Source organism: Lithobates pipiens, unplaced genomic scaffold, assembly GCF_037356315.1.
Source record: "Lithobates pipiens isolate NorthernLeopardFrog02 unplaced genomic scaffold, aLitPip1_a1.2 Scaffold_13, whole genome shotgun sequence".
NCBI lineage: Eukaryota > Metazoa > Chordata > Amphibia > Anura > Ranidae > Lithobates > Lithobates pipiens.
Genome location: NW_027507718.1, coordinates 266,831,926 through 266,850,478, shown reverse-complemented (window position 1 = coordinate 266,850,478; position 18,553 = coordinate 266,831,926). Strand labels below are relative to the sequence as shown.

The 18,553-nt window shown below is 45.5% G+C and overlaps 1 protein-coding gene across 2 annotated transcripts in view; it reads right to left on the bottom strand.

The window, feature by feature from the left end:
- The window catches only part of RAP1GDS1 (Rap1 GTPase-GDP dissociation stimulator 1), a 202,071-nt gene that overhangs the window by 36,915 nt on the left and 146,603 nt on the right, over nt 1-18,553 (bottom strand). For both annotated transcript variants that reach the window (XM_077476583.1, XM_077476584.1), the window contains 2 exons: nt 4,850-4,993; nt 2,870-3,001 (listed from right to left, as the gene is read on the bottom strand). In XM_077476583.1, coding sequence (XP_077332709.1) covers nt 2,870-3,001; nt 4,850-4,993 — 276 coding nt within the window. The remainder of the gene's footprint in view (nt 1-2,869; nt 3,002-4,849; nt 4,994-18,553) is intronic.

Here is an 18,553-nt window from a genome sequence, read left to right as displayed (position 1 = left end):
CGGCGTCTCCGACCCCCTGCAACGAGGAGGGAAGATGGAAGGTTCCACTCACCACTCCTGGGGGAAACCGGCGTCATTCTGCCCCTGGCCACCTCGGCACTGGAAGGAGGAGGGTAACGGGTCTGCTCCGGTTCAGCTGGACGGTACCCGAGCCAAAGAAAAAAAAGGTATGGACCCAAACTGCAGCCATAAACCAGGACCCGGTCCCTTAGGCTTGCAGGTTCTCAGGCAGCCCCTGAGAGGGGCCTCCAGGTTCCTGGCAACATGTTCCTCCGACGGAGGAAACACAAATGACTGACCAGGGACCTGAGGGACCGCCTTTTGAACTGTGGCAATGTGTTTCCTGTGTCGATGGGAGGAGCTCCATCTCTCAAGGGCTGTCCTGGAAGAACACTTGGGAAAGAAGTTTGAAAGCTTAGCAAATTTATTAAAAATAAACTGAAAAATTACATGTACATACTGTAAGTATTCACAGCTTTTGCCATAACACTCAAAATAGAGATCAGGTGTCTCCACTGATCATCCTTGAGATGTTTCTACAACTTCATTGACGTCTACCTGTGGTAATTTTAGCTGATAAGACATGATTTGGAAAGGCACATACCTGTGTATACAAGGTCCCACAGTCAACAGTGCATATCAGAGTACAAACCAAGCCATGAAGTCCAAGGAATTGTCTGTAGACCTCCGAGATAGGATTGTATTGAGGCACAGATTTGGGGAAGGGTACAGAAATTTCTGCAGCATTGAAGAGCCCAATGAGCAGAGTCCTCCATCATCCGTAAATGGAAGAAGTTTGGAACCACCAGGACTCTCCTAGAGCAGGCCACCGGGCCAAACTGAGGGATTTGGGGGAGAAGGGCCATAGTCATGGAGGTGACCAAGAACCCGATGGTCACTCTGACAGAGCTCCAGCATTTCTCTGTGGAGAGAGGTGAGCCTTCTAGAAAAACAGCCATCTCTGCAGCACTCCACCAATCAGACCTGTAAGATAGAATGGCCAGACCGAAGCCACTGCTTAGTAAAAGGCACACGACAGCCTGCCTGTAGTTTGCCAAAAGGCTCCTGAAGGATTCTCGGAGCACGAAAAAAAAAATTCTCTGGTTTAATGAAACAAAGATTGAATTCTTTGGCTTGAATGGCAAGTGTCAATTCTGAAGGAAACCAGGCACCGTTCATCACCTGGTCAATATCATTCCTACAGTAAAGCATTGGCAGCATCATGCTGTGGGGATGTTTTTTAGTGGTAGAAACCGGGAGACTAGTCAGGATCGATGGAAAGGTGAAAAATAAAAAACCGAAAACAAATCACATGTACATAAGTATTCACAGCCTTTGCAATGGCACTTAAAATTGAGCTCAGGTGCATCCTGTTTCCGCTGATCATCCTTGGGAGACTAGTCAGGCTTGAGTGAGAGATGAATGCAATGTACAGATACATCATTGATGAAAACCTGCTCTAGAGGACTCTGGACCTGAGACTGGGGCGAAGTTTCATCCCCCAACAGGGCAATGACCCTAAGCACACAGCTAATATAACAAAGGAGTGGCTACAGGACAACTCTGTGAATTTCCTTGAGTGGCCCAGTCAGAGTCCAGACTTGAACCCGATTGAACATCTCTGGAGTGATCTGAAAATGGCTGTACACTGACACTCCCCATCCAACCTGATGGAGATGGAGAGGTCCTGCAAAGAAGAATGGGAGGAACTGTCCAAAAAAAGGTGTGCCAAGCTTGAAGCATCATACTCAAAAAGAACTGAGGCTGTAATTGGTGCCAAGGGTGCTTCAACAAAGTATTGAGCAAAGGCTGTAAACACTTACTGTATGTACATGCGATTTGTTTTTGTTTTTTTAAGTTTGCAAAGATTTCAAACTTCTTTCACGTTGTCATTATGGGGTATTGTTTGTAGAATTTTGAGGAAAATAATGAATTGAATTCCATTTTGGAAAAAGCCTGTAACATAACAAAATGTTGAAAAGGTGAAATGCTGTGAACTCTTTCCGGATACACTGTAAGGTAAATAACATTTGCCTTAGCCAGAACTGTACAAAATTATTAGTTTTTTTTTTTTATTATAAAAGAAGTCTTTTGATAACATTCTTGAATTAAAAAGGCAGTTCATAGGTTACTCATGACAAACTGAGTCTGGGTGGGTCAAATGCAACAGCAGAGTAACTGTCACAGCAGGTTGTGCTGTCACCTAAACTCTGAAAAATGTATTTATTTTTCTATCCAAAACATCGATAAAACGAAATTGAGGGAAGCAGTTTCGGGTGGAGTTCAAGCAATCACTGGCTAGGTCTTTAGCTGGCCATAAATTACTTAGCTGCTCAAGGAAAGTGAACAGATTCCTCCATCCACACAATTGAGATGAATGGAGGAATCCTCCCCACTGTTATTGTATTCTGACAGAGGGGACTCCTCCACTGTCAGAATCCACTCAACAAAAATTTTCTAACAAGCCCTCTTGTGAAAAGTTAATCATTCGATTGACTTCTCACAGGCGGAAATGGCCACAGATGGATAGAAATTTGGCCAATTCCTGCTGAACCATTTATGGGCACCTTTAGTATCTTGGCAGAGAAATCATCAGCCACACCTGTATAACCTATAACAGACTGAGCTCTCACCGCCTGTATTATCACGTAATCTGAAGGAGAGTTCTACAGAGAAGTGATGTAGCATCTCCTTGCAGAATTCACGTCAGCAATTGAAACTGTAAGCTCCCCTACTATGCAAGCAGCCGTACGCCACTCTACATAAAACTTATTTACCTTTCCAGTATAAATCCAACAGCAGATAATTAACTCTCTACATTATGTAGCAAAATTACAATTTCTGATTCACATTACATAATTGGCATTACCATTTCTGGCAAAGTTGGCAATGGCCAAGGCACCAGCAAGTTGTAACTGGTGATTGTGAGATGGAAGCCAAGACAGCACCCTCTGAAAGACGCTTCCTTTACCCCCTTCAAACAGCTTCTGCATGGATTCATCTGTGAAAAGAGACACATTGAACATGAAATCTGTGGTACTACAACCTATTGCAGAGAAAAAAATCAAACCAAAACAAGCCAGTTTGTGTTGCTAAAAGCAACAGTCATCACTGAATTACTTAACATGGGCCCTGGACTGTTTTCAATGAATGGCTCCAGTTTAACTGGATCATGCATATGAGTAAGTGTATGCAAACTGTATTTGTGTTTAGTCAATTCAAGTTTAAATTTAAAAAGACTATGAAACAAAGCACATTATATGAGACTCCAGTCCACATACATACAGTACTAGCTAACCAATTAAAAAAAGGAAAGTAGATGTCATAGGGAAATATTGACATACAGTATATGTTAAAAGGGGTAGCTCACATCATCCTCCTTTTAAAGTGAAAAAGCCAACAGAAACACAGAGACGTAGAATCAAATGTTAAGAGGGGAAAAAAAAGTGGACAGAGAGGAAGGTAAAGGATAAGCAAAGATGGAATTAGCAGGAGGGGGAGGGATATACGAAAGTGGAAGGGGACAATATAAAAATATGAGAGCTATAGCAAGATAAAGAGCAGGGAGAAGCTAGGACACAAAAGGGAGAGGAGTAACATAAGCTAGAAAGGGGCTTGGAACTGTAAGGAAATATCTGATAAAAACAGTCAGTTGATTAAAGTGATTAAAAATTACCTTTCCAAACAAACATATCTATACTCACCTGCTCTGTGCAATAGAATTGCATATAGCATCCACAAAGCTTCTCTTTTCAGTTCCCTCTCCTCTGTCCAGTGCCTCCATGGAAAGCCGCTTCCCACCATGGGGAGCACTCGTGCTTGCTCACACCCGAGCCCCACTGATGCGTCCATTGACACAGACAGCGTGACTCAGCCCCGCCCCCCACTTCCTTGTCACTGGCTTTGATTGACAGCAATGGGAGCCAATGGCTGCCGATACCCCAGCAAAGCCAGCGAGACCCGGAAGTGAAGTGAGGAGAGGGAAGATCTGCAGGCGTGCACGCCGATGGATCTGAGGGCTCCGGTAAGGAATAGTGGGGAAATGGCTGTGATGGCTGCATTAGTTTACTTTTTTCAGGCTTTTTCTCCTTTATTTTCACCTGCTGATTCCACTGGTAGCGCACTTCCTGTTTTGGGGTGACAGCATTATAACTACAGAAAAGTTGCATGGTCACCCTGGGAAATGTGTTAAAAACTATAGAATATCTCCTCCACCCCATGACAGAGGTGATGTGTTTTGTAGTGCACAGAAGAAAGCTGGGAACACAGAGAACTGTGAGATATCAGTTCAGTGCATAGGAAGTGATGAGGACACTGCATTTCTCTCAAAATCAGATATTTTCTGTGCTAGCGTTCTTAGTCTGAACAGAAAAAACGAATGCAGTAACCATATCGAAGTACTAGTTAGTTCTAAAAATAAAAATTTTCTTCTTAGGTTTATGTATACTTTAAAGTGTAAGTTCTTCACACATTAATATGCAGAGCTTCATTAAGTTAAAGAGGCCTCCTTTTAAGCTGCTTATTCCATCCTGCTTGTCAGGGCATACCTAGCACTCGGTATTCTGAGAAAGAGAAAGGTGAAAGAATGCGGATTGAGCATGCGTTGGCAGGAAAAAAAGTGGAGTGTGCATTCGTGCGTTTCCAGGCTACACATTCAATACTCTGTATGTCCTGCCATCTGCAGGACATAGTAGGGAGGGTAATGAAATAAACAGCTTAAAAAGTGAGCATTCTTTTACTAAACAGAGCACTACAATACTGAAGATGCAGTAATGCATAGAAATGTTTTTAGCAAGAGACATTAAAAGGTTGACTAACCCTTAAAAAAAAACATAAATTTAGTATTTACCTCCTAAAAGTAGCAGCACCATGAGATCTGACGCAGTTTTCAGCTCTGCAACGTCTTCATCCTTCTCGCTGTTCACAGTTTCATGGACAATATCAAGTAAACATTCTACCAGGCCGGCTTCAACAAGTTGCAGTTTAATAGCATCTGGAAAACACAAACAGTAAGCATTAATTCACACCAGAAAAGCTCCATAAGGATATGCTTTTAACAAACAGCACAATACCATCTGGCAATAAGCTGCTAGCTAATGTAATAAAGGTGACTTGCAGCACTCTTGAGGCATCTACAGTATTTGTAGCATTTCACCTGTGATTTAATAGGTGGATGATCTATATCTGGGCATTTTACCGGTGTACCATCCACATCCAAGATACTGTTGTGTAAAATCCCCAGCTGAATTCTTATAGTTCACAGAATCTATAGATTATTATCTCTATGCCGCAAGTCCCCCAGACACTGCTCTGTATGAAGCCAGACATTCTTTATAAAGTATGACAAAACAACGAGAAACCCCACTGCAGCTGGGCATTGATGGGAACATTGGCACAAAGATCTTGCCATCAAAGTCCAATTGTACAAGAAGGCAGGGGACAATTCAATCAGCACAAATGTCAGCTTTCTGAATAACGGCATACAGGGACAAAGCCGATAACCATGTCCCCTGCAAAATGTTTTCATCCTACTGTAGTGAAAACTGACCAAGCCTACATTACTGTTACTCTAAGGTAGAAGCAGTGCGGCATTGTTTCTAAATTAGGTGTTTTTTTTTTTTTTTGTTTTTTTAAGGACTGTTGAACTGCACAGTGAAAACCAAAACTTTTTTTTTTGGGGTTAGAAATGTACTGAAATGTTACCAGGCGACATTTTATTCGTTAAATTAGCCACATCACCGTGTTATACTTTGGATTGTGTCCCGCCTTGTAGCACTGAAAATAGTACTGAATGTCATACTTTTTTCCCACCATGAATTGCATTGATAGAGAATGATAACAAAGCTTTTTACCTTGTCTATGCATTCGGCTTGTGTTGGGAAATTCCGCCCTGCCTAGCCCAAAGTGTCTGGTGTGAACAGGCTCTTAATGGGAGTATATAGTTCTATTTTAAAGCTGTAGTAAACCCTGCAAGACAATGGCATAAGGTGCTTGTATGCATGGTATACTAGCACATTATGAAATACTTACCTTACAATTAAGACCTCCTGCGGCATGGTATCACCACTGACAGGGCTTCCATCTTCACCTGGGTCTTCTTTCCGGGTTTGAATGCTCCGGCCGTCTGATTGGTCAAGTCAAGCAGGAGTCACAGCCGTGGCACGGAGCTCTGAAGGGATGGCACAAGTATGCTTTCCCTTCAGAGCGCATACACCATCTGCATACAATGTGAAAATTTCCTAAACAGTGAAAGTTTAGGAGATACTCACTGTACTTACAGGTAAGCTTTATTATAGGCTTACCTGTAGGTAAAGTGTATCTGGAAAGTATTCACAGCACTTCACTTTTTCCAGTTTGTTATGGTACAGCCTTATTCCAAAATTTATTAAATTCATTATTTTCCTCAAATTTGTACAAACAATACTCCATAATGACAACATGAAAAGTTTGTTTGAAATCTTTGCACATTTATTAAAAAAAAAAAAAAAAAAAAAAAAAAAAAAAATCGCATTTACATTAATATTCACAGGCTTTGCTCATCACTTTGTTGAAGCACCTTTGGCACCAATTACAGACTCAAGTCTTTCTGAGTATGATACTGCAAGCTTGGCACACCTATTTTAGGGCAGTTCCTCCCATACTTCTTTGCAGGACCGTTCAAGCTCCATCAGGTTGGATCGACGCTGCACAGCCATTTTCAGATGTTCATGTTCAATCAGGTTCAAATCTGGGCTCTGGCTGGGCCACTCAAGGACATTCACAGTGTTGTCCCATAGACACTCCTTTGTTATCTTGGCTGTGTGCTTAAGGTCATTGTCCTGTTGGAGGTCCAGAACACTTTTGAGCAGGTTTTCATCAATGATGTCTCTGTACATTGCTGCATTCATCTCTCCCTCAATCCTGACTAGTCTCCCATATCTCCACAGCATTATGCTGCCACCACCATGCTTCACAGTAGTGATGGTATTGGTCAGGTGATGAGCAGTGCCTGGTTTCCTCCAGAAATGATGCTTCCCATTCAGGCCAAAGAGTTCAATCTTTGTTTCATCAGACAAGAGAATTTTTTTTCTCACTGTCTGAGAGTCCTTCAGCTGCCTTTTGACAAACTCCAGGTTGGTTGTCATGTGCCTTTTACTGAGGAGTGGCTTCCATCTGGCCACTCTACCATACAGGCCTGATTGGCGGAGTTGTTCTTCTGGAAAGTACTACTCTCTCCACAGAGGAATGCTGGAGCTCTGTCAGAGAGACCATCAGGTTCTTGGTCACCTCCTTGACTAAGGCCCCTCTCCCCTGATCACTCAGTTTGGCCAGGCGGCCTGCTCTAGGAGTCCTGGTGGTTCCAAACTTCTGCCATTTACGGATGACAGAGGACTCTGTGCTCATTGGGACCTTCAATGCTGCAGAAATCCTTCTGTACCCTTCCCCAGATCTGTACGTCGATATAATACTGTCTCAGAGGTCTACAGACAATGAGCTAAATTTTAAGTGCCATGGCAAAGGCTGTAGATACTTATGTACATGTGATTTTTTTCAGTTTTTTTTACTTTTAATAAATTTGTAAAGATTTCAAAACTTCTTCCACGTTGTCATTATGGGGGTATTGTTTGTAGAATTTTGAGGAAAATAATAAATTGAATTCATTTTGGAATAAGGCTGTAACATGTGAAAAAAGTGAAGCGCTGTGAATACTTTACTACTACTTTAACTCTCCTACTAACCGTGCCAATAAATGGAAACTTTAGAAAGGAGATTAATAAACAACTTTGATCATGGAGTGATTTTAGGTGCCAGCTGTAATGGCTTACAACCTGGAACATGAGGTGTTCCTGGTCCCTGATTATGTCAATTCTGGCAAAACACGTCAGGTGGAGGACCTGACATCACCACATGAGCATGTCGTGCAGTGCAGCTTTTTTGTCCATGCCTGTTCATGCCCTTGCAAGCACTGTTTTATTTAATAAATCTGGATGCTTTTATTGCATCATACTATATGGTAACTTTATTACTTGGTTCTTGATGGAGCAGAGAGGGATTCCAGTGGGGCTTAACGGTGTTTTTTTAACTCACTGTCTGTGGAAGTGCATTAACATTGGACTTTTCATTACTATTTTCACTACTTAGAAGTGTTTACAAGGAATCAGTTTTTTTGTTTTTGCATGCCAATTTTTGCATAAATGTGCACATTTGTTATGAGCTGCAGACTATCCCTGAAAGTCAAAGTCTGGTGCAGACAGATTTTGTGTTGCATGAGGTCTAAAAGTGGCAGTGTGGAACAAATTCATGTACCTATCATGAACTTATACTTAATTTTGTTGCATGCTGTGCCAGTTTTAAAACGTGTGCAAAATACTGCACCAGGGCCTGTCTCTGTATGCCAATTAATTAGCTCCACTTTTGTAAGATATGAACTGTTGGTATTTTATTTTGAATTTGGCGCAGGCATTGCTTCACAATGAAAAAGTGGTGCATTTTAGAACTACCTGAATTTGGCTCACGAGCTGCTGCCAGAACCAAAAGTGTCACAGATGCTTTATCAAGTTGCTGAACATATTAACAAGAGGTACTAACACCTGAAAAGTGGAGCAGCAGCCTTATTGAATTACCCCCTATATGTATTGCACCTGGTTTCAGGATGGTTTGATTAAAGTGCTAATGCAACACAAATATATATATATATATATATATATATATATATATATATATATATATATATATATATATATATATATATATATATATATATTTTTTTTTTTTTTTTGTTTTTTTTGTTTTTATTCATTCATTCCAAGTTGTAAGCCATTACAGCTGGCATCTAAAATCACTCCATGGTCGATGTTGTTCTTGCATCTTCTGCATTCTAATGTTTCCTAGGAAAACAAAATCTCTTGACCATGTCTGCATGCTTATAAATTATCATATTTTTCGCTCCATAAGACGCACTTTTTCCCCCCAAGAAATGGGGGAAAATGTCCCTACATCTTATGGAGCGAATACTGACCAGACCCAATTATTGATTGGTTTGCGCAAAAGTTATAGCGTCCACAAAATAAGGGATTTATGGCATTTTTTATTAATTTTTTTATTTTATTTTTTACTAGTAATGGCGGCAATCTGTGATTTTTATTGGGACTGGGACATTGCGGCGGACAGATCAGACACTGTTGACACACTTTTGGGACCACTGACATTTATACAGCGATCAGTGCTATAAAAATGCACTGTTTACTGTGTAAATGTCACTGGTAGTGAAGGGGATAACACCAGGGGGCGATCAAGGGGTTAAATGTGTTCACTCGTTTGTGTTTCTTACTGTAGGGGAATGTGACTGACTGGAAGAGGAGACATATTGCTGTTCCTACTTAGTAGGAGCAGACAATCTGTCTCTCCTCTCCTGACAGAACAGGGATTTGTGTGTTTACATACACAAATCCCCATTCTGGCTCTCGTGCCATCGGTCGCACGCGTCTGCTATAGCTGTTTAAAGGGCCAACGTACAGCTACAGCGATTTGAGGGAGAGTGTCGTCCTGCCACAGTATAATGAGAGAGGCTGGTTGGCTAGTGGCCGGCCTTTTTTTTTTTTTTTTTTTTTTTTTTTAATTTAAAGTCAGCAGCTACAAATGCTGCAGCTGCTGACTTTTAAAATAAGGACACTTACCCACCCAGCGCGCCCGCGATGTCGGCACCCCAAGCCGATCTCTCGATCGGCTCCCGGGTGCTGCCGCCGCCATCTTGGGTATGGGAATCAGGAAGTGGAGCCTTGCGGCTTCACTTCCCGGTTCCCTACTGCGCATGTGCGAGTCGCGCTGCTCAATAAGGATGGCGCCCGCTGTCTCTGGGATCTGTGTTTCCCAGCAGACAGCGGGGGACCCGCAGGAAGTGTCGTAAATATCCGCAGATTCTGCGGATATCTATGCCGGAAGTGGGTGAAAATACCTGTACTATACAGGTATCTGCACCCCCCCTCCCCCCGAAAGGTGCCAATTGTGGTGCCGGAGGGGGGGAGGGTTCCAATGAGCGGAAGTTCCACTTTAGGGTGGAGCTCCGCTTTAATCTATAGGGATACTTAATAAAGTGGCTACTAAGCATATCTAGTCACAGTTCTAAACTATGACCTGCAGTCCAGTATTGCGTCACTGCATCAAATGACAGGTATTGATGCGATGCGATGCAATATTATATATATATATATATATATATATATATATAAGCTTTAACGAGCAGGGCCCTCTGATTCTTCTTGTACTAAATTGTAATGTAAATGTGATGTCTGCCCTCATGTTGTAAAGCGCTGAGCAAACTGTTGGCGCTATATAAAACCTGTATGAATATATATCTATATATATATCTATATCCAATATTACCAAAAGTATTGTGACGCCTACCTTTACATACACATGAACTTAATTGGTATCCCAGTCTTAGTCCGTAGGGCTCAATATTGAGTTGGCCCACCCTTTGCAGCTATAAGAGCCCTTTCACACTGGGGCCACCCATGCATTCGTGGTAAAGCACCGCTCAATTTAGCGGCGCATTACTGCTGTTTAAGCAGTGCTTTTAGGCCCCTAGTGGGGCACTTTTACCCCAAAAAAGGGGTTAAAAACTCCCGTGTTGTGATGCTTTGGAAACTCTGCCCATTCATTGCAATGGGCGGGGAGGCATTTTAGGAGCACTGGCTCCCAAACCCGCCCCACAGATGCTGCTTGTAGGACATTTTCTAATGTTCCGCAAGCACACTGCCCGGGTGTGAAAGCACCCATTGAAATGAATGGGAGGCAGTTTTCAGGTGCTTTAAAGGCACTATTTTTAGCGCACTGATGTGGACGAGAAGGCCTGGCTTGCAGTCTCTGCTTTGATTCATCCCAAAGGTTTGCTATTGGGTTGAGGTCAGGACTCTATGCAGGCCAGTCAAGTTCCCCACCCAAAACTCGCTCATCCATGTCTTTATGGATCTTGCTTTGTGTATTGGTGCGCAGTCATGTTGGAACAGGAAGGGACCATCCCAAAACTGTTCTCACAAAGTTGGGAGAATGAAATTGTCTTGGTTTGCCCGACACCTTAAGACCCCATTCACACCTGAGCGTTTTGTAGCTTGACGCCTGAAGCTACAAAAGGCTGGAGGGGAAAAAATCCATTATTCTCAATGGAGATGGTTCACATTTCCACTCCAAGTCGCCTGAAGCCCTACGCCTGAAGCTCAAACAAGTTCCGGACCCTTTTTTGTTGCACGAATCGGGCTGATTTGGGCGTTTTTCTTCTTTTAACATTGGTGACCTTTTGCCCTGCACATATTCGCGACAAATCGCGGTAAAAAACGCTGCAAATCGCGGTAAAAAACGCCGCAAAAAAAAACGCTTGAAAGCGTTACGCTCAGGTGTGAATGCAGCCTAAGAGTTCCACCAAATTATTTCTACCAGTGTACATAGCAAGGTAAATAAAGACACGTATGAGCGAGTTTGGGGTGGGGGGAACTAGACTGGCCTGCACAGAGTCCTGACCTCAACCTGATAGAACACCTTTGGGATGAATTAGAGTGGAGACTGCGACCCATTATGAATTTTACATGTAGGAGAGAAATGTCAGAATTGGCCTGGATGGGAAGTGGTTAAAGAATACTACTTCAACCATTTTATAGTGGCCAAGTAAAGCAGAGTGTGACTTGTCTTGGATTTCAAAACATTACAAGTTTTTGTAAAAAAGTTCTGTTGCTGAAGTTTTATCGTGTTATCAACCCTCCTCCTGCTGCTAGCAGCTTCAGTATATCAACAAGCAGTATAACGTAGAAAAAAGGAGGGGTGGGCGCTGTGTCAGTCGGTGAATTACAGAGAAAAGGATTTTACAGTGAGTACAAAAATCCTATTTTCTCTTATATTCACCGACCGACACAGCTCCTCTCTGTAACTACATGGGACGTCCCCAAGCAGTGCCAAACGAGGGGTGGGGAAAAAAAACAGCATGAAAAACTTCATCCATCACGGCAAGTGGGAGCTAGTGAAACTAAACACAAAAAAACAGCAATGTGTGGAAACTCCACTACAAAAGCGGGCATCCTCAACAGGAGTGATCCCCCAGACCGCAGCATTGCTGAAGTAATGCAACAGTGCATTAACGAAACAGTACTGTTTTTTTTAGAAAAACCAGGAAAAAACTCAATGGCCACTACACGGCCGCCTGCAAAACTTTGCGGCCAAAACCAGCATCAGCCGATGCACTAAGGTCTACCTTGTAAAACTTGGTAAACGTATGGACAGACGACCAGGTCGCCGCCTTACATACCTGAGCGACAGACGCTTGGTGTCTGAAAGCCCAAGACGTTCCGATTGCTCTTGTAGAGTGGGCCGTGACTGGAAAGGGGTGCACCTGCCCCTTCAAGGCGTAGGCTTGGATTACAATCTGTCTGATCCACCTGGAAATGGTGGCCGACGAGACCGCCATGCCCTTCTTAGGACCACCCACCGAAACAAACAGTGAGTCTGACTTCCGAAAGGAAGCTGTGGCAGACAAGTACACCTTCAGAGCCCTAACCACATCTAGAGCGTGAAGGGCCACCTCTTTGGGGTGCTTCGGCTTAGGACACAATGATGGCAATACAATGTCCTCATTGATATGAAAGGCCGAGACCACCTTCGGTAGAAAAGACGCTTGCTACCATCCCTGTGGATGACCAGATAAGGCGACTTGCAGGACAAGGCCGCCAGTTCCGAAACCCTCCTGGCCGATGTGATGGCCACTAGAAAGACCACCTTCTGTGAAAGGGTCAACAGAGGACTCTCCCTGATATTCTCAAACGGCAGCTTCTGAAGTGCCAACACCAGGTTCAAATCCCACGAAGGCAACGGAGGACGCACCGGAGGGACTACATGGCGGACCCCCTGAACAAAGGTATTCACCAATGAGTGAGACGCTAGGTGTCGCTGAAAAAAAAAGACAGCCAAAGCTGAAATTTTCCCCTTGATGGTGCTCAACGCCAACCTCTGGTCCACACCTTGCTGAAGAAACCGCAGGATCCTGGATATAGAGAAAGAGCGCGGATGCCACCCTTTCTCCTCACACATAGAGATATAGGCCTTCCAAGTACGATGGTATATCTTCCTGGAAGAAGATTTCCGCTCTCTCAGCATAGTCAGAATTACCGAGTCAGACAAACCCCGGTTCCTCAATACCTGGCTTTCAACAGCCCGGCCGTTAAAGGCAGCAATGGTAAAGCAGGGTGAAAGATTGGACCTTGAGATAAGAGGTCCTCTTGCAACGGCAGTCGCCAGGGAGCGTCTGCCACCAGGTCCACCAAGTCTGCGTACCAGGCCCGCTGAGGCCAATCTGGGGCAATCAGGATTACTGGAATCCCCTCGGCTTCCACTCTGCGAAGCAGACGTGGCAACAGTTTCAGTGGAGGAAAGGCGTAGATCAGTTGGTACTGATCCCACGGAGCCACCAGCGAGTCTGACGCGTCTGCCCACGGATCTCTTGTCCTGGACACGAATCTTGGGACCTTCCAATTGAGCCGGGAGGCCAATAGATCCACATCTGGTTTCCCCTTATTTCAGGCACAGCAGCCTGAATATCTCCGGACGCAATGCCCATTCTCCTGGGTCCAGCATCTGTCGACTCAGATAGTTTGCCTGCCAATTTTCCACACCTGGGATTTAAAAGGCCGACAGGGCAGGAACATGTCGCTCTGCCCACCGAAGTATGTGAGCGACCTCCCGAGCAGCAGAGGAGCTTCTTGTTCTCTCTTGGTGATTTATGTATGCCACAGCTGTGGCGTTGTCTGACTATTCTGATCGGACGCCCTTGAAGACTCATCGACCATGTACGGAGGCATAGCCTGATCGCTCTCAATTCGAGCAGATTGATCGGCAACTTGGATTCCTCCGTCGACCAGAGGCCCTGAGCCAACTGAATCCCCATCACTCCACCCCAGCCGGCCAGACTGGCGTCCGTAGTGACCACCGTCCATTTCAGAGGAAGGAACGATTTTTTGGCCTGAATCACCGGGGGGCCTCAAACACCAGATCAGGGAATCCCTGACTGGCTGGCTCACCTGGATCTGCCGATCCAGGGACAACGGAGATTTGTCCCTTTTTGTCAAGATCTCCTTCTGCAGGACTCTGGTGTGGAACTGGGCATAAGGTATTGCCTCGAAAGAGGCTACCATGAGCCCCAGCACTCACATGCAAAAGTGGAGTGATGACCACTAGCGGTTCATCAGTAGTTTTACCGCAGATCTGAGAGTCTGCAATTTGTCTCAGGGGAGAAAGACCCTCAATTCCCTGGAATCCAGCAGTAAACCCAGGTACTCCAGACGCTGTGTCGGTACAACCACTGACTTCCTAAGGTTCAACAGCCACCCAAATTCTTGCAGGGTCTGCATTGTGATCGCCACATCCTCCTCTAATTCTGAGGCGGAAGATCTCTCAGGAGGAGATCGTCTAGGTAACCCACGATCGCGATCCCGCGTTGTCACAGCAATGCCTATACTGGAGCCAGTACTTTGGTAAAGACTCGGGGGGGCTGATGGCACAAACTGGTAATGGGCTTCCCCGACTGCCAAACGCAGAAACTTTTGATGCCGAAGGCATATGGGTATGTGCAGGTAGGCATCCTGAATGTCCAAGGATGCCAGGAAGTCCCCTTGATGGAGTGCAGCGACTACTGAGCAAACCGATTCCATTCTGAACCTCTGCACTTTTACAAAGCGATTGAGGGCTTTCAAGTCCAAGATTAGACGTACCCCTTCCTTCTTGGGAACCACAAACGGATTTGAGTAGAACCCCTGGAAGCGTTCCGAGTCCGGAACAGGTACAATCACCCGCTGATTCAGCAAGTCCCTTACTGCCCCTAGCAGGGCCTCCCGGCGAACCTGGGACGTGGGTATGCTGGAGGGGAAGAATCTGTTTGACGGCCAAGAGAGAAACTATCTTGTGCAGAAATCAGATCGCAAACCCATTGGTCTGATAACCGGGAGGTCCAATGGGCTGCAAACACCTGAAGACGACCCCCCACCCGAGACACGAGCAGAGGCAAACCTTCATGCGGTAGCACTTTTGTTCGCAGACTTGTTAGGCTTGCGGTTCCAGGGACGCTTCTGACCGTCCGTGGGCTGAAGCACCGGGCGGACTAAAAAGCCGCTTGTGAGCGGAAAAGGAGGGCCCTAGCCTGCGGCGTGGCTCCTTAGCCTTCCTGGCCTGTGGGAGTAGTGTACTCTTACCACCCATGGCATTTTTAATAATGTCATCAAACGAGGCTCCAAAGAGCCGTTCGCCAAGGAAGGGAAGATCTATCAGGGCTTTATTGGATGCCTGGTCAGCGGACCAGCATTTCAGCCAAATAAGGCACCTCAGCACCACGGCTGACGCTGAGGCCCTGGATAGCAGAGGGAGAGTATCCACGGCCGCGTCACAAACGTACTTAAGGCCATGCACTAGCTGGTCTGCTAGCTCCACGCAGACAGGGGAGGCATTCTGCTCTCCCAATTCGCGGTGCAAAAGTTTTGCCCACTCAGTCAGTGTCTGCGACACCAGTGCGGATGCCAGTACAGGTCGCACGGCTGACCCCACAACCGTAAACAAGGAACGAGCTACTGCTTCGGCCTTCTTGTCCATGGGATCCTTGAATGCAGGAGTCCCCTCAACCGGGATCGTAGTTACTTTATTTAACCTAGATACTGGGGGGTCCACGACCGGAGGAGCCGACCACTTTTTGAGAAGGCTTTCCTCAAAGGGGTAATGCACCGCGTCAAATACGGGAACACCTTAGGTGAACGTGCTGGCTTGTGGGACCCAAAAGGGACCGGTACATCAGCAGAGGAATCCGCTGGCTCCCGAGTCTTCAGGGTATCATGCACAGCTGTGTTAAGAGGTCCAAATGGTCCTGGTCAGCCACGTCCGATAGATCAGAGCAGGGGTCTCCAGCCGCAGCAGGGCCTGAGTCTGCATCAGAGCTCTCCCCAGAGGAGGGGGGGGGGGGCAGGGGCCTCTTACATGCACCTTTCCTGCCATGTGCCGCCTCTATCTTAGCAACATAGGAGTCCAGGAACGCTGTCAGGGTGTCCATGCGCACCGCACTAACCGCAGGTGACCCGGTAGCTATAGCCTCAATTTCGGGGGAAGGAAAAACAGTTTCTGAAGCCATGCTGACCCTATCCTGTCTGCCACCTGCAAGGGGACTTAGGACAGTGAAGGTCCCACCCTCCTGCTGCTGCCGCCACGTGGGGGGGGGGTGGGAGGGTGCTTAGCGCTAGACTCACCACCCTGGGGCGTTTTGTGAATGCAAACAATAGTGCCTGTAGTCCTTAGGAGGTTCCCAGATGCAGAGAGGAGAAAAAACTGTCAGCAGCAGCAGCTCTAACAGCGGGGCAACGATCTGCAGAACAGTTTCAGCGTTCAAGCACAGAGCCATCCAGTGTCCCTCACACACAGGGGATACAAGTAACAAGAGCAAGCACATTGCATGCTGTCACAAGAGGCCAGCGGTGAAGAAAGCATTCAGGCTTTCACAAAATGGCTGCCAAAGTAATCAATAGGAATCCTAGGCAAAATGGCTGCTGAAGCTCCCCAGGGGAATCTATAGCTTTCCCAAATCCAAGATGACCGCCGGAACGGTGCCATGCAGTGAACAGAGCAAAAAAAAAAAAATGAGCTGCCTGCTGACATACAACCTCCACAAAAACTTCTGTTTTGGGACCCCCAGACCTGGGCCAGGACTGACAGCAACCGCACAGAGCCTCCACAGGTGAGAAACAGCGACCCCACACACACACATACATACATACACCTCCCGCAGCTCATGCAGACAGCCCCCTCAGAGGGGGAAGGGAGGGGTGATAGGGACTTGGGAGAGAAGATAAGGAGGTGAGGTGGCCCCTGAATCGACCCCCCAGGGAATGCCCAGCTGCTCCCCCCCCACCAAAGCAGGGAGAGCCGTACTTACCAGTCCTGAAGAGCTGGGAGACATTCAATCACAGACCTACGCCTGCGCAGTTACAGGGTAGCTGCTGGCCCGGTATACTGTGATCCAGACATCAGTAGCCCGGTCATATGTATACCCCGGAGAATTGAAGCTCACCGACCACCTCTGGAGCATGAGGTATGTCGTGGCCTGCCGAACCATAGCTGCGGTCTGCTCACGCTCGATGGCCAGACTGGGGGGGACTACAAGGATTTCATTAACCAGCCTGTCACCCAGCCGGCAGTTGATAGAAGATCTCAGGATCTTTCATCTTGCGCAAAAAGCAGCAAACCTGAAGTAAAAATATGGGCCGAGAGGCCCGCAGGGTTTCCTAGGTCATTCTCCTTGCTAGGCAAAATAAAAAATGAAGCTGCTAGCAGGAGGGTTGATAGCACGGGGCCCACTCCCCCGGGGCAGGATTAAAGTTCTGTGTATTGTATAACAATTTTGCCTAGTTTCTCCTAATGGCAGGCTATACAACCCATGTAGTTACAGAGAGGAGCTGTGTCGGTCAGTGAATATAAGAGAAAATAAGGTCTTCCTGCATTCAAAATGCTCTTTTTCTGCCTACGGTATTATTAGCTTTCCACTTGAATAAAGACATTGTGCTCCCATTGTTCTGTCCCAAGTTCGTCTACGCTAATGAAGTTGCCTGTAATTCTACAGATGAAGTCAAGGCGATTAGAGTGTATTTAAATGCCATTTCTGGATTTCATAGGTCAAATTCTCTGTTCAAGACTGAAGAGGACCCATGTTAAGTGCTTTTTCACAATAGATAAAGCTAATTATTGTCCAAGCATATGCTTTCAAGCACTGAGAACCACTGTCCCTGGTTACAGCCCCTTCTATGAAAGCAGTAAGTGCAACTTGGTCATCGGTTCATACTTAAAGGATAAGATTACCTTTGGGAACATGTTCCACCCATTTTTAGGGTGGAACATGTAACATGTTTCCAATGCTGCAGCTTCTGCCCCCTAACCCCCTCCCTGTAACAGTAGTACGGGAAGAAGTTTATTGTTCTGTTTTTTTATTTTTGTTTGTTTTTCTTTGTTTGTGATGTGTTATTCAACTGAGCTGTTTCAGAGGTGTGGGGTTTTTCTTGCTACCAGCAGAGGTCACCCTGGACTGCCTTTTGTTTATATGTACCTAGCTTCCTACTAATGACTTTACCCAGCAAGTGATTATCTAAATAGCGGAACTGTCCTGCATGGAAAATTATTTTACAGCGAGTACAAAAAAATCCTATTATGCTACAACGGTTTGTACATAGATGTGAAAATCTCTCCATGTATGACCACTTCAATACATAGTTTCACATATAACAGATCATGAAATGTTAATACTATGTAGATTACCGATATGCATTTCAATTCTACACCCACTTGCTGCCTTAAATAAACATCAACCTTCCAGAGGCAGTCGCTTGTCAAAATGATTTTTTGTGTGTAACAGATGTTGCTTTAAGTGCATATTAAACAGCAAAGCTTTTCCAACACGAACAGCTGACGAGCACACAATTCTCCTGTCTGATGCCAACTGTGCCTCAGGAATTTCACATTTTATCCCCTCTGCCCCTCCCCTACCAAACAAACACAATAATTATTTACT